At 39.9% G+C, this 22,268-nt stretch overlaps 1 protein-coding gene across 1 annotated transcript in view; it reads right to left on the reverse strand.

Annotated features, from left to right (window-relative positions):
• Nucleotides 1–21,917, reverse strand: part of GNAL (G protein subunit alpha L) — a 177,672-nt gene extending 155,755 nt beyond the window's left edge. The window contains exon 1 of the mRNA XM_058033688.1: nt 21,455–21,917. Within this exon, the coding sequence (XP_057889671.1) occupies nt 21,455–21,917 (463 nt within the window). The remainder of the gene's footprint in view (nt 1–21,454) is intronic.
• Between the last annotated feature and the right edge of the window lie 351 nt (nt 21,918–22,268).

Below are 22,268 nucleotides of genomic sequence, written 5' to 3' on the forward strand. Positions count from 1 at the left end.
AGACACAAGTATCTATAAATGACTGCAGCAATTATGTCTTATTTTCTGCACCTTTCAATTTTGCATGGAACACCAAACATTCATTAAACCCCCCACTATTTGATAAATGCACCGACTGCTGGCCCAGTTTTACTGCATCCACAAGTGTCCAACACTCCCCTTCCCACCTCACAAGTGAAAGCAGCAGCTCCTTCTACAAAACAAGTAACACAGCGTATGCACCAAGGTGCTTCACAGAGAAATCAATTCTCCCAAAATTCATGTTAGAAATCACTTTTCTGAACTCCTACATCTTGTAATTTTCCCTCTGAATTTTCAGTCTAGGACACTGCATGTCAGACTGTCCTTGGACAGGGCATTTTCTATTACCATATCTGTTCCTGAATGCAGTCTTAGGTTGCCCTGCAGGTACAACCCTGAAGAGTTCTTCAAAGGTTTTTCAAAACTCTCAGCAAAAAAAAAAGCAAACCAAACAGCATGCTCAAAGAAAAAAAAATCCCAGTATCAAGTCATTCATCAGTCATTTTCTGATCATACAGAAAAAACCAACCACATTGCATTCCTTCAAAGGTGGTTCAGCTTTTGCAATACATTGGGTTGTAGAATAGAAGCAATGCTCTGACCATAAAACACACAAATCCTTATGTACACAACAGTTTGCCCACTTCCAACTATCCTGATAGGTCTAATGTAAGTTCTCTTCCCACAAACTTGCTTTACACTGTGTAATTAACAGGATGAACAAAGGAAAAGAATAACCATCTCAGTCACCAAGAAAGAAAGAGTAATTTATTTGTACTCTGTTCCATAACCACACTGCATCAAATAGTGCTTTTTCAGCAGTGAAGGTCAGTAGACTGTATTATATTTATATTTACATGAAAGAGCAATCCCATCATTAACACTTACAATACAAGTAGTGATTTGGGTAATGGAAGTTCATAAATCTACCACATTTAACAACAGAAAACAAGGCTATTGAGCTTCAAAAATTTCCTTGAATGAGACAGTGGCAAGAAGGCAAAATAAGTACTATGAAAAAGGTAATGTGATCCGCCAGTTGTTGAGTAACACTGTAGTTTTAAGATCTAACACTGTGATTTTCTGGATAATTTCTGGCATAGCTCTTAAATTTGCATGACTGAAAATGAAAAGCTGCACACATGAGCTTGTCCTCTTCCGGATGCAGCTTAGGCTTGTATACAAGTTCTTATATTAGAAAGTATGCTCCTGTTTCAGTTGTGTTGGGCTTGATGCATGCTCCCTGTAAGACCAATGTGAATACAGAGAACATATAGTTCTTCTTCCTGGTAGTATTTTAATCCTCTTTATGGAATGAGAAGCAAAGAATCTTCTTGATTCTCATACAGAAACAATTTATTCTAGTCCTATAACTAGTTCTGCAGAGACTTCCATCTTGAGCTCTCAAATTTAAGTGAAAAAAGACTTCAATTAACTAAAATAAAGATGCAAAGGTAAAGAAGCAGATGTCTATAGGCACAATGGTCTATCCCTTCAATTTGTATTTCTTTTAAAATTCATTATATCTAAACAGCTCAGGAAGGTAGAGCCATTAAATTGGCCTTTTAGCCCACTTCTGAGATACTGAAAATGCCCTCACTAAAATATTTATTACCCATTTTCCAGTTCTTGAATCTTCTAACTGGAATACAGTGCAGACAGAGCATATTTTCATCCTTACTTAAGTAAGAAACACCTAAATTTTAGGTCAGATTTTAGGTCAGATACTAGAACCAGTCCTGCAAAACGTGTGTACAGACTACATTTACCTGTTTTCCATATAAACTGCTGTTTGTTTTCCTATCTTATCTGCTTCTTCTAGGTGCTTTATGAATTTCAGTAATACTGGCTTCAGTTCCACAAGACTGATATGTATGATGAGAGCTTCACAGTATGGCAGGGAAACACTGAAGACAGAACAAATACTGACACTCTTGGTCATGTGGAAAAAGATCTCAAGAAACTGATGTGTGATTCTGAGGTCAGGCAGATGACATGAAATGAATCCATCCCTGTGCTGGTTTACAAACCAACACTTGTACCCTGAAATAACTGTTCACTCACATTATCAAGTCAGCCTACAGTAAAAGAATTGCTTACGATGCTATTTTGGAAAAGGCTGTTTCAGATACCAAAAGTTAGTTCTATCTACCTTCTTTAATTAGCACAGTGTCAAATCTGCAGCCAACTTTTCAGTGTATTATTGAGTTCTCAGTTATTTGGTTACAAGTATCTCATTAGTAACATCTGGTATTTCTTTCTTTGCCTTGTGTTGATAGGTTTCACTGGATGCCTGACACTGTCTCTCTGTTTCCAGCTGGAATCTATCAGACAGACCCTGACTTTGTGTGCAAAGTTAGGAAAGACTTCAGCAAGGTAGTGCCTTGAACAACAAAGAGTTCTGACACTAGTGCTGGCGTTAACAAAAACCCTTACCATTCAAAATCTGCAATAGTCTTTGGATAACATTTTGGACAACTGAAACTTCAACCCTGCCATGTAAGTTTCCTCAGCTTCTCACGATGTTCACAAATGCCTTTACCTGCTGGTGTGGGGATGGAGAGGGGAAGAGGAAATATTTCTCCCAACTAAATGTCTCTCAGAAATTCATAAAAAAAGACATTGCAGATGATGAAGTTTTGACCCTCTGTTTTTGAACTGCCTCACTGGAAACAAAAGCTAGAAGTGTAAGTACGACTACGCTCATTTTAACTGTAACTACGGTCAGCAGCACTCGGCTGGCTCCCTTTCTCTTGGTGTGTGCTGCCACCACGAGGATTAAAGACAAAATGCAAAGAACGCAGGAATTCCTCAAGATCACCTGGTGAAGAGCAACACTCAACTGCAAACCCTTCTCTCGTCAGTCTCACTCGTGGGTTTTTTATCCCATTCCAGCCTATCACTCTTAACCCCCTCTGAAAGCCATGAAAGGGTGAAAGCAGGAAGAATTCAGGGGCAAATCAAGCAGGGAGACTCTCCAAACTGGCTAAGATGTCCTAAACTGAGAGTCTACAGCTGGGAATCCACACCATTCTCATCCTCCTGCCATGTTTACACACAATTTATTCATCCAAGTTTTATTGAAAGAGAAGGCTTCCTCCTAACCATCTTAGTGGTCCACACAACCATAAAAATTTTGGAAAAGATACCAGTACTGCTAGTGACAGTAGCACTACTTCATTAACATCACCATTAAAATGTCATGCATGTTTTGATAAACATGTTTTGATAAACAAATCTGTTCACAAATTCACAACAACAAAGTCTCAAGCAGTCAATTAGTCATTAGTTTTCTCAAAATGTAAGAGGACAAGCACATCTTACTTCTTTTAAAATCAGAAGAACAAAGCACTGGTAATTTTATAGATTATCAGGGTGGACAGACTTTTCTTAAATTCTTCAGCTACCTCTTTTGGTAGCAGAACAGGAACATTTATATTTATAGTGTTGGTAAGTTGATATACACAAAACTGTAGTAGTTAAGGACGTGTGATCCTCTGAGAAAACAAGAACTTGTAATGACAGTATTCATTCACTCGTAGACCCAATGCAGACTGCTGCTTTCCAACATCTTTAAGGAAAACATGACATTCCCTCAAATATTTGTATTTAAACTTTCCTAATCCAGGTATCAGTTATAATATGCTATCCCTTCTGCATCAGAAATTGGCAAGGTTTCTCAGCTTCTCTCAAAACTTGACATCTCTTTTTGAGTTTGAACCAGTTCTATCTCAAAACTCAAGGTAAAATAGCATTTAATGAAAACTTTTTAAGGAGATTTCATGAAGTTAGGAACACCCACCCAAAGTTTATTATTTGCTTATTATGAATGAGTTTCTAATGACTGATGTCTGCAGTTAATATGCTCACCAGTACTGTAAATGTGCACCTCACATTGCTCAAAAAGAAAGAGGATGAACCTATGGGAACACTTTATACTCAAGCTTTCCTCAAGCTCAACACACTGGTGTGTGCAAAAGAGTAAAGTCATGTGTCTTGAAAAGTGATGTGATCTTAGAATCACATCTACATCTACCACATCTTGGCTAAGACTTATTGCAACACAAAGTTTAATAGATGAGAATCTCTCCATCTCTAAAGAATGGATAAGTCCTTCAGTGAATCCCATCACTTGTATGAGATTCAAACCAGGGTATCAGAAGGGCAGCATAAGCACCAGTCAGCAGGAGAGTCTGTTTTTTTAAGTGACGAAGTTTCTGGATGAGTAAAGGTGATCTCGCCTATGTCTGATGCACTTGGCAACCCAAAAATCGGAGGGAAGCTCAAGAGATGAAAGGTGAACAACTGGCTAAAGAAGAATCAGATGCACCTTGAATCAACACCAGTCTTGTCTAAGACAAAGTAGGTGAGACTTACTGGTTTACAAGAAAAATAGGGTGAGGCTGATCTAATAGGGTAACCCTGAGTAACACTGGATGCTGCCACCACTCAAACCATTCACACTAAGTCAAGGGTAGTCACCAATCATCCTTCCTTCCTTCCTTCCCACAGGGCTTCAGGAACAGCAACTGTGGAAAACATGAAGGGTAAATGAACTGGTTTTAAAGCTCTCAATGTCTTCAGTATATATCTACCTTCAACCAGAGAAGATTCTCCATATAAGAGGTTCCAATAAAATGGCCAAGTTGGAGAAACTGTGAGACAGGAAGGAAATAACTGAATTGCATGTCTGTTATCTGCCACCCAAGCATCAACATGGAAATATATGCATTTCATCCCAAATGTGGTGTAAACTGGAGCAGAGCATGGTGGGAGTGGGAAATTGAAGAAAATTAAAGCACAAGCTTTAACAAACTTTGACAAATATCTTCAGAGTTGCTGTTGCCATGTCTACAGTTAACCAACTATTGCTCTTTAACTACAAAGCCTGAACGCAGCCTGTAGAATACATCTCCACTAAAACTATTCACAGTGACCTTTGCAATTACTGTTTTGGTGGCAATGGGTTTACCTGTGACTTGAGATGCAAGAAAGTCTTCCTCATATAATGTCACAAAATAGCTTAAGAAATATTTAAAGGAGTTAATGTTTTGAGTCTAACTTGTGAGTATTACACAGTGAGATATCATCTAACATAAGGTCCTTGGCACTTGCCTTCACATCCCTGTATCTATGAAAACTGCACCTGCCATTTTGGGGCAAAGTCACAGTGCTCTATCATCTGCATCTCCTGTAATAGGGTGTGATGAGTCCCAATCCAGTGCACCTTACCCCATCAAAGTGCTCTTAAAGACCACCTGGCTTTCCAAAACACCTATTTCCTACTATTAGTGGGGAGAACATCTTGCAGAAGTTTTAACTTACATCTGGCAGAAGATGACTGAAAATATATGGGCCTGAAAAATAAACACCCATAAACAAAACCTGACTTTTGCATATTCTCATTCATAGACAAGATGTGGAAACTGATAAAGAACATCTACAAAGCCATGTGAAGTTTGGAACTCTTTAATAAAAAGCCATTAGGAATCTGAGAATTTACTTCAGTCTGCAGTTACCATTATAAAAATGCTAGACCAGCCTCTGTCTTGTCCAGAAGCTTCATCAGAATATGGTATTTCATGAGCTGACCTTGAAATTAACCATCATGCAGCCCCCAAGTTTAAAAAAATTAAAATTCATGCTGCCTTCAAAATGAAATAACCACAAACTTTCTTTCCCAGTTTACTCCCAATTTGCCAAATTGCAAAGACAGCATTAACAGTTCTAATCTTATGCTGTGGGATAAGCCACGGCAGTTTAGCTACAGAATCCTGCTTCATTCAGGGCAAAGCAAATGGTGAGTAAAGAGCAAACACAGGTGATAGAATAGTACCTATAAACTGGGGAAACTGGTGTAAGAAGACATTTGGCTCAGCTATGAGGCTGATACAGTTTTCCTTGAGAAACAAGAACCATATGCCTCTTCTTGCCACAGAGAAGTTTGGTTCACTGCATGGCAGGTCACACACACAAATCTCTTCCTATGCAGCAGCACCATTCTTCACACCTGAACCAGCAGGTAACTGGGAACACAGGTGGAGACAGCTTTGAGTCAGCTGCATTTTGAGTACACAGTATCTGCTTAGACAGTCATTCAAATTCTAAACTTAAATTTACTAATTTACTCTGTGTTTGTAAACAAGTTATTGAACTTTCTTTGTAATTTTGCTGGCTTTTTTAGAGCAACCAGCAATAGCTGGAAGTTACAATACCCTGTGACTCAGTTTTTTCTGAATTACTGACATGGTTTACCCAACATGGCCTCAGCTTAGAGAAGATCCCAAAGAATTAATTAGTTCTTGCATAGTACCACAGGTAGAAGACAAGCACTGAGGAACAGAGCAGATGTGTGATCTAAAATAATAAGATCAAATTGCATCATATTTTGAATGGGGTTTGGATCCCATTTTGTTCCAATAAAGGAATACAGGATTTCCAATCTAAACTGTTATCAAGCTCACTGATGACACGTTCAATAACTTGTACTGCATACAGAAATATTTGTGAAGTGTTACTTTTACAGTTGCACACATTTTCTAAGGAAAAAAGGTAGATCTAATAATTACACAGAAGCTTTGTAATAAAAATTTTACCACTACATAAGCACTCCTATGACCAGAGAAGGTAAACCTAAGTAGCGAGCATGATGCAGCAACTTGACCATACAAGAAAATCCTGGTAACCTACAATTCATTAACTAAGAATTTGCTGCATCTTGGGGTAAATCAGATTACTGACTGCAACAATGAGCTTCTGCCTATATTTTTCCCATGCACTCTTGTCATGCATTAGCAGCAAGGGGCAGGGACAAAGTTTTCCCTGAGAGGAGCGTAGCTATCCCTCTGTCTAGGCTCAGAGACCTTTTACTTGGTGCAGTACAGGACTCATTCTTTGCTTGGCCTCTGGCTGCCAAAGCTGGTCTGACGGAGACTTTTCAGTTACGGAAATCTGCAGCAGCAATGCAGTCTGATAATCTTTGTAACATGGGGCAGTTTTCCCAAGCTGGCATGCTGCTGCCAAGACACCCTCCAGTACACTGCCTCTCATGCTTATCTGAAGTGAGACAGGAGGATACCAACAGTTGCTACCAGTCAGCAATTTCCACTGGACTAGAAGTGGAGATTGCACACAGGAAAGCCAGGAACTGTGTACTTTTAAGACTTAAAGACATTCCCATGCTGTCAAGACAGGGAACCTGTCTGACAAGTATCTGAGAGACCATTATGGTGGCATGGGAACATAAAAACAATACCAGAAAGTTCAGTTTCTTCACGGCCAGGCTTTCACATCTTGGATGTGTAACCATCAGAGGAGGTCATGCAGCTGCAGCATTATTGCTGTGTTTCTCCACTCTCAAGATGTAATTTATTTAATTTGGGAAGCAGTTCTCAGAAATTAGACTAAATATCAACATAATAATTTGGACACCAAAGGTAGCAGCTTATTTTAACATCTCTCTATAACAGTTCTAGAAGTAGGCCAGGCTGTAGACATCTAAACTAATAGTCGAAAATTAGATCATACGTAAATTTGAACACGATCCACCTCTACTTTGATTTTCCATCAGAACAAGAGGAAATACATCAGTGGTCCACTCCTTGGAAAAATCCACACTAGACACTAAAGACTTCTGTATACAGTACAAGAATTATTCCACATAAAAAAATTAAAAATTACATACAGTCAACATGCCATACATTTACTATTATTTATTCTACGCTGTAAGGAATGAGAATAAAATGAGGAACACAGAAAGGAAGCAGCTATTTAATCCAAGACAACAAAACACATGTTGAAATAACCACATGGTACCAAAGTTTGGACAAACATCCTTCATGATGGAATGCCCAACTTATGCATGTATATTTGACAGTCTGACTTCAGTTAAACCCAACGGATCCTTACAGTTGAGTCTTCCTAACGATATTCATTATATGACACTATCCAGCTGATTCTATTATGTTTTAACCTCTCAGCTTAAGGTTTTCCATCATGAATACCAATGCATACTTATGATCTGAAGAGAAAATTAGGAAAACAAGCAAAGTGTTTCTGTCAATATTTTAATAAATCTGTTGTTCTGAAATCTACCCTCATTTTTTCAGCATCCTGCTGTTGAGCCAGAAGTTACATGCTGCATTCTATAGGCTTCATGAAAGATACTGCAGTTTTAGGGCTAAGAATAAGAGTACCCTTAGAAATTGAACTCAAAATAAAAGAATGAATTAATTTATTAACATCACTTAAATACATATTCAAGGACTGAGCCAAGTACAAAGTGTCAAAAATACCACTAAAACAAAAATTAAGAATATTCTCCTTGAAGGAATTGATACATTCAGACTGCGAAACAAAACACTTTTGTAAGTCTTCATCAGTGCTGACCATTTGACTCCAAGTGAAGTTGGTAGAAGACAGAACAACTCAGTACTTCTGATGCACTTTTGATGACATGTGCCAAAACCAAACTGGGAAATCAGGCACTCAAGAAATTTTTCTGCCATGCTTCTGGATCTCAGCTTCCTCCTCCAAATTAAGCAGTAAATTCCAGACTGATGATACCACAAAACTAAGTTCACATTTGGGATTCCTGCAGTCACAGCAAAACTTACTATGCTTTAGTGTAAAAGCATGTGTTTTACATACTTCCACATTACACTGACTTAGGATTTCAGATCTTTATATACACAGCAAAATCAGAAACACAACTGCTCCTATACTTGCAAGTAAATTTTCCTCCTCCACAGTTTATGCTCACAATCTATTCTAGAAATTCTTTAAAAAGAAAATGCATGTTTTCTCCACAGGAAGGGTCCCTGTGTGGAGAGTTAATTAAAATGCTAGAAGACTGGGCTCCAGTCAGAGTCACATTTATCAGAACACCCACTGAGGAAGGGCCACCCTTTGAAATGTTAAATACATTGTCAACCAGGGATGGGGGTCAAGAAAGGTTTTCAAGCCATCTGATGCTCTCAAAAAAATGTGTACACCTCAGAATCAATCAACCCATACTGTCTGTGATGGGATGACAGACTTGGTCAGGTATTTTATGAACTGAGATAATTGTTAGTGCATGTTTAGGATGAGTTAAAAAACGAGACTACCCCAATGTGTTCAGAGAGACTTTAATTCATCAATCAAATACCTATTAATAAAGAAAAGGACAATGAAGGTAAGAAGGCTTCCCTTATTTTAGCAAAAGGTTAGAGTAAGAATTGATTTCCTACATGCATCACATATCAGAATTCTGGCAATAAGCAGGTTTTGTAACAGATGTTACCCTTCCTAACTAATATAAAAAAAAGCCACCAAAAACCTGACCTAAAATGAAAGTATTAGTTTACTAAATGCTTAAATTTAAGAGCTTTACATTTTGACTTGGCCTCCTTTATGGTAAAGATTGTTTTAAAATCTGAGTAAGTAATTTTTCAATGACAAACAAAGAAAGCAAAAAGTAACAAGAGTCAGCTGATTTGAAAGACAGCGTTCATAAAAGGTCCAAGCAATTGCCTGCAAGATCTAACATAGAACAGAAGACACTTCTGGACCACAGTCAGTTACAAATAAAAGAAGAAAACAAAAAACTCAACGTCATGAGATTATCTTTTTTCTCCTGTGCTGGTCTATAGTAGCAGTAAGTATTTAACTGGCCTAGTACTTCATCTTGATAAAGCATTTTCAGGTTGTTGAAAATATAAATTTAAATAAGCATCTGGTTTCTTTGTTAAGAAAAGGACACAGAACAGTTTCAAATACCCTAAAACCAGACTACATAACAGAGATTAAAAGGTCCAAGCAAAGTACTGCTGTTTCTAAAGTATCGCAAGTTAACAAAATGATTTGTTTTACAAGAAATCATAATAGCAGCATCCTCTTCTGCACCATGCTAGACCAAGACATGGTTTATCAGCTTCACTGTTTAACAAAAACATTCATAGTCACTCAGAAATGTCAAGTTAGCTTTTTTACCTTAAAACAGTAACAGCAAATTGCCCTGTGTGTCAACACCATTAATTCTTTAAACAGAGATTCTTGTCCTTGGTCTTCACAACGTGATCTAAACAGTTATTTTCTCAATATTTACAGGATAACTCTCTACAAGAAGGATCTGAACATGCCTTGCAAATCACAACAGATAACGGCGTAAGGAATGTCAATCACATTTACTGTTACTCTGTGAGATAACCTGAAGGCATCAGAAAATCAAGGTTTTTTCAGGTACGAGATCCCATTATTTAGATTACACAGTTGGAAAAAATCCCATTCCATCAAGCACAGGACTTGTATCTACTAACTAATGCCAATGAATCAGTAATAAGTTATTTGCCTAATTAATAATAAATATCTGAGGGATATTGATAGCAAACACAGTTGATTAAGTTGAAGGCTTATGTCAATATAATTTGATATAAATAAGCAGCACACGTATGTCTGATGTTACTCTGCAAACAATCGATACAACACGTTTTAAGTTGAATCAGGAATCAGATAATACATGGATTTCAAGAATGAAGTGTGAACCATCAACTAGCTACAGTAAACTTTTACCCACTAATTAAAGATATCACTGTGAATAAGGCCAGCTTATCAAAAGAGTCAAGTGTGGACAAGCAGGAGAACAGCAACTATGATAAAACTGGTACAATCAAGTAAGTTCATGAGCCACTGCAAGGTCATATCTCTAGAAGCAGAGTACAAAGATTTTTATAGGCCAATTTCAGAAACCCTTGGATAAATACTAATTATGAATTGTCAGATAAACAAATTCAAAAAATAAAACCAATGCTTCCTGCAGAAAAGAAATACAAACACCATTAAAGCAGGCATGTCCCACTTCAGACACATTGGAAGAAACAGTCAGACAAGAGCAATAGGTGATAAGCACATTTAGCTTTTAAAGAATATATTTCAGACTGTTTTCTTTCAAGGAATGGAGCAACTATGTGAATTACAGATAGAAAAGAAGATGGAGAAAGCAAGCATAGTATGAATTTCAGCTCTCAGCAGAAGCTGAAGTGGCTGGTTGGAACAGTGTGTCCTATTCTGAACTAGGGTTCAAAACAGTAACACTGCTTGAACACTTTGTATGAAGTAATAGTGTAATATTCATGTTCATATTCAAGCAACTATGAGTTTAGAACACAGAGACTATGAGGAAATGAAATGATATCATGGTTACATATATAGTCAAAGGAAAAAATCTTAGTCACTTCTAGATTTTAGCCTAATTATTCATAAACTCCTGAAGTCTGATCCATTGTCTGATTGCTTACCTCAAGCTTACCAATACCAAAGTCTTTATCAGCCTAAATTCAGAGAGAGAACTGTGTTAAGGAATAAAGGACTGAACTCAAAACAAACTATTTATTTATGTGGGACTCAGTATATATCTTCAAATTATTTTTGTCTGACACAAGATTAAGAAAGATTATTCAACATTTCTTTGCACATTATGTGAACAGACAATTAATTCAAGTTTCTACTTACTCTTTAATCAGGTTATCTAATTATCTTTTATCAGGGTATCAGGATACAGAATACATATTAAAAAACCTCCACCAACAATCTCAAAACAGCAGAAGTTCTTACTTTTAAGAGTAAGGGTAGGAACAGAAAAACAAAAAGAAAACTTTTGCTCCCATACTTGGCCAGCTGTCTTTATCTTAAGGGAAATAGTGTCACTCAGAAAAGGTTACATTTCAGTGGCAGCCAGCACAGTAGGATGTACTGATCTGATGCTGCTTCAGCTTGAGAAGGTTATGTATTTGTTTTGTCCTGCACACAATCTACATGTACTAGAACAGGAGGTGCTGCAGAACCCTGGCAGATTGTGACACTGCTCACACAACCAATGCACAGAAACCCAGAGAAACTGTGGTATTCAGATGCACGGCCTCCCCCTGGAGCAGAACAAGGTATTAACATGTACCTGCTCTTCAGCACTGTATAGGGAATCAGACTAAGTGTGGAACAACTGCTCATTCTCTTTCAGAGCATCAGAGCTCCTATCTGCTTTTTCTGAAACAGCTGGACCAGGAGCACAAGCAGTGGTACTTAGCATGAAGCAGCACGAAAAAATAGTCCCATCTTCCCTGCCCAACCTCCAAATACCTCTCCAGCACATCTGAAAGGCTGTTTGACCTTTTACTGCACTGCTTTAACTTTTCCTGACATATTAGAAAGCATTAATTCAGTCCCTGGCAGATAGATCACATATCTGTGAATCTGCTTTAATTAGACAAGGACTACTGCCAAATGGCAGTTGATAGGGAGTCAAGTGCTCTTCAGGTGATCCTTTCTGCATTAAATTGTGAGCAACTTCAAGTATCAAAAAACCACTCTCTCCATTTCAGCTTTTCTGTGAAACAGTTTTTCTTCCACCTCTGGTAGTTCAAAGCCATAGCTGACGTACACCTGGAGCCAGGACTGCCGGACAGAGGAGAGTTCTGCATATCACAAGCCAAACACCACTGCAGGCAGCTTTTTGTTCTTTTCCCCCCCATCTCTGCTGAGCAAACATTTCTACCTGTACACACAGAGTTAAGAATAAGAAGGCCCTCAGAGTGAATATGCGGCCCTCTAAAATATTATTGCAGTTTACCCATTTTAGAAAAACCCAAAATCTAAAATGAACAAGGCACCAACTGTACTGTTTCAATAGTAACCAAGTTGGAAAGACACTACTGAACAAACAAGCTCATGAACTCAGATGTCACACTGAACAGAATAAGAAAACCTGAGGGAGCAGCAATGGAATTTGGAATAACAGACTTATGCGCTCAGAACACACAAGGAACTTCAAGGAAGAGGGACTGATATGACTCCGGATCTGGAAGCAAGATGTCAGGAAGCACATCATCAAACTCGACTCTAGTGTTTCTCTGTTAGTCTTCCATTAAGGCAAAAGAAATAATTTCCAACACTGAAGAACCACAGAAAGAATGAAAATATTCCCAAAATTAAGAAGAAAAATGTATTTCTGAAAGGAATGATGCATTCGCAGTTATTTAAATACAGCTTGTTATCCAGTCTTTCTCTAAGTGTCAAAAGCCTGTGTTCCCCTCTCAGTGCTATTTCATCTGCAGGAACAGTCCAGATTAATATGAATTTGAAGAACGACTCTGTTAAACAAAACAAAGCTATCAGAATTTACATGACAGATGAGTGGTTTCTTGGTTGGTTGGGTATTTTTGTTCCACTCACCCCATCCCGAGCGTGAGAAAATACTCTAAAGAATTTGAGATTTCTGTTCATCTTTCAAAATGTTAAATCAAAGGAAGATCAACAACTCAAACTAAACCAGAATTACTGTCCTGTAGTTCCCATCTGTTTTCATTCATGGAAATATTTTAAAGGGGTAAAAGCAAAAACAGTGAACAGCTACTCTTCTGCCTTCAGCCATGCTCACAAATTAGTAGACCCAATGAATAAAAGGATCTGAAAGCCCTCTTAAGTCATAGCCTGTCCTTCGTGCCATTTTCCTGGTTCTTTATACATGACCAGGCTGCACAGCACCACACGTAACAGTACCAGACTGACAACGCACTATGAGGTTCTTTAGCACAGCTGAAGCAGAAGAATGTCTCCCACACATCAAGGAATTTTAAAATTTATTCAGCTTTTAGTATTAGGTGATGAAATGACTAAATTAAATTAAAGCAGACACAATTTGAGATGTAAATATCTTCCACAGCATCTTGCCACTTAGACAGTCCTTTTGCCTATCTAAAAATTTGATTAAAAAAAAAAAAGGCACACAAACCAAACCCTACCAAAACCTTAGAAAAATCAAAAAAACCCAAAACCTCCCCCAAACTCTTTAATCATATCTTTTCAGATTATGAAGTGCTTAATTCTGTGTATGTCCTTTATACAAATTATTATATTCTTCTGCATTTTAGGTTTATAGTTTAAAAAAGAACATAAAATTTATATACATCTTTGCAATGGCTGACATGTTAGAAGAGCTTAATATCATGTTCCTGTCTCTGCTAGACAGTGAATTAGACAAACACAGGAAGCTCAGAAAAGGCAGAAGATAACACCACAAGTCTGTTTTGTAATTCAGAAGTCCAGAGAGTCAAAGGATGAAAAAAAGCAATCTTGTTACAGAATCCATTACACTTGCCCTGTGCCTATGAAGACTGAAGGCCATGAGATATGCCAGGACATAATCCAACCACATATTCTGTGGTTGGTTTATTCACCTGGACTCCAGAGCAATCACCTCAGTTTTACAAGACCTTGCGTGGCCACGTGCACACTCAAGGTCTTGTAAGACAAGACAAATGAGCACACCTCTATCTGAAAAAATATCATTTGGAATGGAAAATGATTCTACAATCAACACATAAAATCAATTCAAACATGAACCTGGAAAGAGTTTTCACTTAAGGAAAAAAACCACCTTGCTTTTGCTGTAGTTTTGTCCTCCACACATGAAAATCAAGATGATTCTGAAGAAGGCACTGCCTAACACCATGAAGTGCATTCTGCATTTACTCCAAGATACAGAATGATTAATTCCCTGTAGTTCACAGAGCTGCAGCATAGCAGAGTTGGCAATGTCTCAGCAACACTCACAACAGTTTTCAAGAAAAGATTAAGTTGCTTAATATAAATTACACTTGCACACAATACTAAGGATCTGTGTTCACACTTCTAGCAGGTTAACATAACCTTCACTCTTTGTGATGGAAAAATACAACTCTTCCTTATCCATTTTAATCTACAGATACAAATTAAACACAGAGTAAATTACATGTATCAAAACGTATAGAGAGGCTGAGGGTGAGGAAATTATACCCATAGAGAATGAGGATTCAATTTATTGTTGTGTTTTTATTACAGATGATTTTCAGCCGGCTACTTATCTCCATTGCATACACTAACCCAAATCACAGAAGGAATGGTCTCATTTTCTGAAGACCAACTAGATAATTTGCTTGGATTGACCACTGAGAAGAACTTTCTTTTTGTCCTTTAAAGGAATGAAGTCCTCTTAAAAGAAACTGTTAAAAGTGTATAGTGGATCATAGAAAAAGTGCAAAACTTTTCTTTTTTTTTTTCCTTTTTATTTTAAATACAAAAAAAACCCCTTCTACTTTTAAACAGCTTTAAGCTGCAAAATGCATGTCGTTCCCACAGGATGCAAATTCTCTAAAATAAAGATAAAAGCATAGAATTTATAATTCTACCTGGAGCTGACTTACTACGGTAACAGTATTTTCAAAAGGACAAATTTATTATTCTTGAAACCTAACATTACCTTAAACATAAGTGGAATTTCTAATTCTTCAAACATAAGTTTAAAACCAAAGAAACATAAAATACCAGATTCTGAGGACGCAATTCAAGTTTTACTTCAAAGGGATCTTATCAGCTAAGATGCTCCACTACAGGTGATTGATGTTACGTCTTATGCTACAGACATTAATTGGCAGCTTTTTCTCAGATTTTTTCATCTTCTGCACAAGAACACAGAAAAAGAAAATAATAAATCCTTTCTTAAGGAGTTTTTACCTATTCTGGTCAACACAACAGCACATATTTCTTTCTTCCTAGAGCTTATTCCACAAGGCTTTAAGTTATTAAACTTTAATTTAATATTCATGTGCAGAGAAATCACAAGACACAGGAGTTTCAAACATACATTCATACAGTGCTACAGGGATAATATGAAATATACTAGTCAGTGTACTTAACATGCCCATCCACTCTTGGAAAAAGCATAAATAGGATGTGCACAGGCCAGATACAAGGCTGCATTTCCTCCAGATCCTGCATAAGTCATAAGATTCTATCCCTTTTACGTGAGAATAAGCAATACCTCTGTTATCTTATTTATGCCATCTTGTTTCTCTACTGCTATTCAAGAATCCACAGAGAAGAATCATTTCCCCACCACTCAGCAAAGGCAAAATGTTTCTAGAACACTTCTAGAACATAACTATCAAAAAACTTAAACTTGGTAAGCAGAAGGCAGGCCAGGTTTCTGCCACAGCTTGGACAGACTGCTGTTTATAAAAAGCAAAAACCAAAGAACAAACAAACAAACAAACAAACAACTTTAAAAAATTTAATTCAACTTTACAAGCTCAAATGGTACCTGACTTGAAAAAGCTGAGGGAAGCCATGACTGTAGGACAAACCCCCACCATTATATGTTTCCCCAAATTTGTAGGCGCACTGTCAAAAATGAAAGAAAAGCAATTGGGTGTGTGGGTTGGGCAGCGGAAAGGGATGAACATAGCAGCAACACACTCCTTCTAAACTGTTTGGGGGAGAAGGGAAAACAAAGATTAAAATCTAGGAGTTTTATCTACTCCTCGAATTTTCAGCAGTCAAAAGCTGCAGTGGTAATGGGACCTTAACATGACATAAAATACTTCCAAAGCTTGCTTAGCTAAGACATTGCATTCCAAGAAGATTCATGGAATACACACTGATACACAAAACTTGCCTAATGACCAAAAGTTCTAGTTAACAGCTGCAGAACCCACCCTTCCACAGCACCTAAAGCATCCCAGTATTACTACACTTAACACTGGGAAAAATTATTTAGTTGTTTATTCTTAAATATCAAGTGATTCAAGATAAGCAAAATCAATCAAAGAATGGAAATAAATTAAAACACATAACTATGGGCTAAATCTAATTAATTTTTATTTTACAGAGAAAGAAAAGCTAAGGATTGTAAGTCAGGGATTGTTTTCAGTACACTTAAAACTCCCCTGAAGTTAATCACTGATCCCAAATGTCCTGATGGCTCCTGCCTACTGGTTTCCTCCTGTGCAAGGAGTGCAGACCCCACTTCCTGTGAAGTTACAACAAGAGCAGAAGAGCTTTTGAAAAGACATTGCAAATCACGCAAAGTATTAGGGATTATAAAACGCTTTTGCATTATTACATCGTTCAGTATTTGCAGCCCAGGATTCCAAAGTCCTGAAGACCTCTGTTCCTACCAATTATCTGTGCATTATCTCCATATTAGAAATAGCTGGCTGTAAGGATCCTAAATATGCCAAGCTTATCCCTTACAGACCAGGGTGGGAGTCCTCTCTGGTGGTAACCGAAAAACACCTCAAGCATTCAACCTTATGCAGACACAAGGAAGGTATCACCACGTTAAGCTAAACTATATTCAGGTGTTTATTAAAAAGCATGAGTTGACACCATATAAAAGTTAAAATTATTTTCAAAATAAAATTCATTAGGTTTAAGATTTAAAATTGGCTTGAGGATGTATGATGAACTTCAGGATTTCTGACGCAGAACATATATGAGACTGCAATTTCAGTCTAAAAGCCACGGAAACTCTATTTGCACAAAGAGTTAATTTCTGACAACAGTCATTTGGTGCATAGTTAGGAAAAGAAAAAAACCCATTACTCTTGTTACACACTTCTGAGCTTTCTGGGCTCTCCTGTGTAGGAGTTTCCCAAGCTTGACAAGGCATCTTTGTGTTTGATTTCCATCAATTCAGAGGAACTACGTTTTTTGATATGTTTTCTATACTTTTGTACATGAACATCACTAAACATCTAAATTACACTATCAAATCAGTACTTAAATATCACGTAAGCAGTTCCAGTACCTTTTAAGTGAAGAAAATCTCTATTTCTTTTTCCCCTCCCTATATCATCATTTTCAGTTTCTGTTGAACAGAAAAGCTTTTACTCAGACCACTTTCAGTTTCAATTTAGCAGGGAAGTGTAAAAGAATGTGTTCTGCTTGAGAAAGTCATCCAAAGTTAGGATAGCAACCAGGAGTGAGGGTAAATGGGAAAAACAGGAGTCAGAAGTTAGAAGACAACAGCTATCTGGGAAAAAAAAATCAGTTCATGGCTTACTTCAACATTACATGAGCCTTAATTATACCACAATGGCTAACACTCTGTTTAGAGCCAATTCCCCTTCACCTCACTTATGCACAAAATAGTTTAAAATATGAGACAGCAAATGAGAATGTAAATTGCTTCTATAAAGTGATTTGTAATGTTTCTACAGTTTCTAGGAAATCAGCAGCTAAAACAGTCTTGCAGAAGAGGTGGCTGCAATTCTGCAGAAAAAAAGACCAAACAGAAAACAAGACAGAAACCAAAGCTATGAAACTCTGACCCAGCCCTGCAAATATGCTCAATAAATATGTATGCTTAGAAAAAACACCACCTCATCTCAGGGTTAGTAAAAGCATCCTAAGAATTCTGCACAGATGAACACTTCCCTTATAAAAAGAAATAAACCCCCCTACAAATAATACATAACCCAATAATCAATTCAATAATCAATTTATTGTATTTTTAAAGTGGATGTTAAGCAAGAAACACCCAACTGTGGTGGAAAGCCAGTTTCCATTTTATGTGGGTTCTTCTTTCAGAAGAAGAAAAACAAATGGACCCAAACCATGTCTGCTGTTACTCCAGTGCACCAGTAAAGCCTCAGCATCTCAGCTACAGCCACCTGATACCTACACACCTATTTATGGGGGAGGCACAGACTGAGAGCTGATCTGAGCACTTACTGCACACCCTCCCTTTCACAATCACTGGTTATGACAAAACACATTAAGTGCTCGAATGTAGGTTAGGGGAGAGTGTCAAAACATCACGTGCACCACGAGACACTAGTTGGGGTAAGCTGTAACAGGCAAGAACAGGCTCTCTGAGAGGTATTTACCAACATACACTATGAAAAGCCTTTGAGACTTCATAATATCTTGGTAACTGATATGCACAGCTCATCACAAAGCTGATTGTTTTCATTTGACATAATAAAAGAGTAAGTGTGCTTTTAAGGAAAGGTCGTTTTCAAACATTTATAAGCTTCTCTTCTAATATACTACTTACTTAGATTCTAAGGATTCTTAGTATTCTTACATTAGTGCATTTATTTGCATACCCTTTTGATATCTAATGGTAGCTCCTTAAAATATACACTCTATTTTTCTCTCAAATTTCAATAATATCCTCTAAACTTGCCCCAGTAAATGTACGACATATACAAGGACAAGCCAAAATGAGGCTATTATTTACAAACTTGTGTTTAAAAAAAGAAACACAAAGCCCACGCCAACGCTGTTCTGCTCAACTTTGTTTGTTCTGTGATGGTGCTCTGCTGTCACTGCATTCACCATTTCGCCTCTGCTGTGCATTTCCTCCATGTTGATGTACAGAAATATTCCTCCTCTCTCTCTAGCAAAGGTACGCTTTTCAGGTTCACTCTGCCAGGAAGACCTTAGGGGCAGGGATCCAGTCATTTACAACTTGAAATGCTATAAAATATCAGGCTGGTAATAGTCTTTATTCTAAAAGACCTTTGTGTACATTTTAAGTCTTTTCCTCTGTGCAAGACTGAAACGTATTACCTTGTGCAATGCAGTTTTGGTTTACTCCTTCTCTGACAAATAAACCCTCCCCTATTCTAAATAATTTCCCATTACCTACAGCAGCATTTCCACTACTTTCAAAAACAATACAAAGCACCTGCAGCTCTCCCTACATCCAAATGAAACATTTAAGTCAGGCCCTGATCAGCAAGGCCTGAAACAATAATCCAACATTTCCTCCCAACAAAACAGAGATCAAGGGTCTCTTTTTTTATTTTGAAATGATTTTTTAAAAAATTCGACACAGGGAGTCTTAGGAGTGTTGAATTTCTTTTAGGGAGCCAAAGGTCAGAGATGATTTATTTTTCAAATGTCATTGTTTCTGAACAGCTGTTTACTGCTCTGGTTTACTATGACAACCACCTATGTTATAGGCTACACACAGTATCTACTTGTTAGAATTCTTTTGTTCAATGACAATGCTCTCCAGAGGAAGGCCACCAAACGGGATCTCTGCCTTCTTGCAGACATACTAGCCAAAACACATGTACAGACGCTTCAGGAAGAAAAAAAAAATTAACATTTTCAATATTTCATTAAAACAGGTGTATCAAAGAGTTAATTACTGCAACAGTTCAAGAATCAGAAGAAACATTTTACCACTACAACTACTACTAATAATAATTCTATACAGCACAATTTACGTCTTCTTCCTCCTTCCTTTCTACCAGCTGCACTAGTATGCTACAGGCTGGTATTTTATGGGCAATAATAAAGCTCATTATTTGTTTTTTGGAAACCGAGCACTACAGTTCTGGCATACCTTTTGTCCACTGCTGTATTTCATATTTTCTCCTCCCCTTACACACCAAGAGGAATGAAGGAATCCAGTAAAACAGAAATAGAGTTTTTATAAAGAAGGATGTAAAGACTACCCCAAATCTGGAATGCACTTAGATAAGCACCAAAACTCTGTGCCATGCAACTTTACGAGAACAGGCAAAGAAGCTAATGCAAAAGCAAATCAGTATTTTCATGCTAACAGAAAACAGATATTTATGAGCACAGCTAAGAGGCCAAATAAGCCCTCTGCTCAGACCATAAAAAAAAAGCCCTGCAGTATGACTGTTCTGTTTCCTGCAGGAAATGAGATGCTTGTATTAGATACCCCTGTGGTTTTCATACTGTAAATGTATCAGCTGGTACAAATCCTCCGGAGAGGACTATTAACTAATGCTTAGAAAGAGCAGTGGCAACAGCAGACCGCACGTAGCACCTCAGAGAAGAGGGGACAAAAGCTGGCAAATCGTCCCTAAAAAATCTGAGCCTGCAGCTGAAGAACACATCTTGTAGTAGAAGCGATGTCTGAGAAATGTACATATCTACACCCTCTTATTTCCCCTTACTCCGCTCACTGCTTCTTTAAATAAGGAGCCTATTGCTCATCACCACTCCTCTCATTTAGGAGCCTCAAGCCGCTCCTCATTAAACCATCCCTGCTTACACGCGGCACAGGAGGACCATCCACAGGCTACACACACCTCATGCACGCATGGCCATTTTTCCTCCTTTCTACCGTGCTTAAAAAAACCTGTCATTATTTTTATTTTATTCCGTTAACGTTTCCGCGTTGCGAGGGCGCCGAGCGAAGTTCCTGCCGCGGGCCATGGGGCAGCCCCGGCCCGGGTCCGGCTCCTCCGGCCGGGCAGACCCCGCTGCTCCCCCATCCGCATCGCTCCCGCCCGCCCGCCTGGGTGGAGCCGCTCGCCCTCGCCCGACGAGCGCCGATCGTGTTCTCCATTGCAAAACCGCTGCCAGGGCCAGAAGCGGGGAGGAGAGACCGCGGGGAGGAGGAAGGGAAAAGAAGGTGTAAACCTGTCTGGGGGAGAGCCGGGCACGGGCACGGCCGGGGGGCGGGAGGGCAGGGCAGGGCCGGGGGGGCAGCGGGGAGACAAAGGAGGGATGGAGGGTGCCCAAGGAAAACAGGGGAAGCCGGGGAGGGGGCGCTGCCGGGGAGTCCCGCGGGGCACCTGCCCGCCCCGGCACACCCCCGCACAGACAGACAGACATACACACACACACACACACACACACACACACGTACCGAGCAGCAGCAGGCGGTGCGTCTGCTTGTACTCCCGCTTCTGCTCCTTGAGCGCCCGGTCGATGCTCTTACTGACTTTCCTCGCCTCCTTCTCCGCCTCCCGCTCCTCCAGGCGCAGCTTCTCCCAGGTCCGCTGGAGCGCCGGTGGCTGGTGCAGCGCCTGCTGCCGCGCCGCCTTCCCCCCGCCGCCAAGGCCGGGGCCGCCGGCCTTGGGCAGCGCCGGCTGCCGCTCGGGGGCCGCCCCATTGCCGCCGCCGCCGTTCTGCAGCAGCAGCGGCGGCCCGTCCGTCTCCCCGCCGGGCTTACCGCCGGGCCGGAGCGGGACGCCGAGAGGCTGCGGCTGCGGGGCGGCGTGAGGCTCCGCCGGCGCTTCGGGCTCCGAGGCGGCGCCGGCGCTGGAGATGGAGCCGCCGCCGCCGGCGTCGCCGAAGAGCCGCGGGCGCAGGCTGTAGCAGAGCCCCATGGCTCGGTGCCCCCGCCGGGGACGGGCTGTGGCGGGCGGCGCTGGCCTCAGCGCTTCCCGCCGGCCGGGCAGGCGGCGGCGGCGGGCGGGGAAGGGGCGCCGCGGAGCCCCTCACGGCCCCGCTGGGCCATCTTGCATCTTCCTCCCGGGCTGTGGCGGCGGTTCCTCGGCGCCGATCACCTGACACCGACCGAGCTGCCACCGCCGGGTCCACGTTACCGTAAATACCCCAGCGCCAGCCCACCGCGCAGCGCCGCCGGGGGAAGGGCGGGGGCGCCGCGCCGGCACACAGGCGCACACGGAGCGCAGCCCCCCGCCCCCCGCCCGGCCCGCCCGACGGGGCCGGGGTCT

The sequence above is a fragment of the Melospiza georgiana genome, chromosome 1 (genome assembly GCF_028018845.1).
Source record: "Melospiza georgiana isolate bMelGeo1 chromosome 1, bMelGeo1.pri, whole genome shotgun sequence".
Classification (NCBI taxonomy): domain Eukaryota; kingdom Metazoa; phylum Chordata; class Aves; order Passeriformes; family Passerellidae; genus Melospiza; species Melospiza georgiana.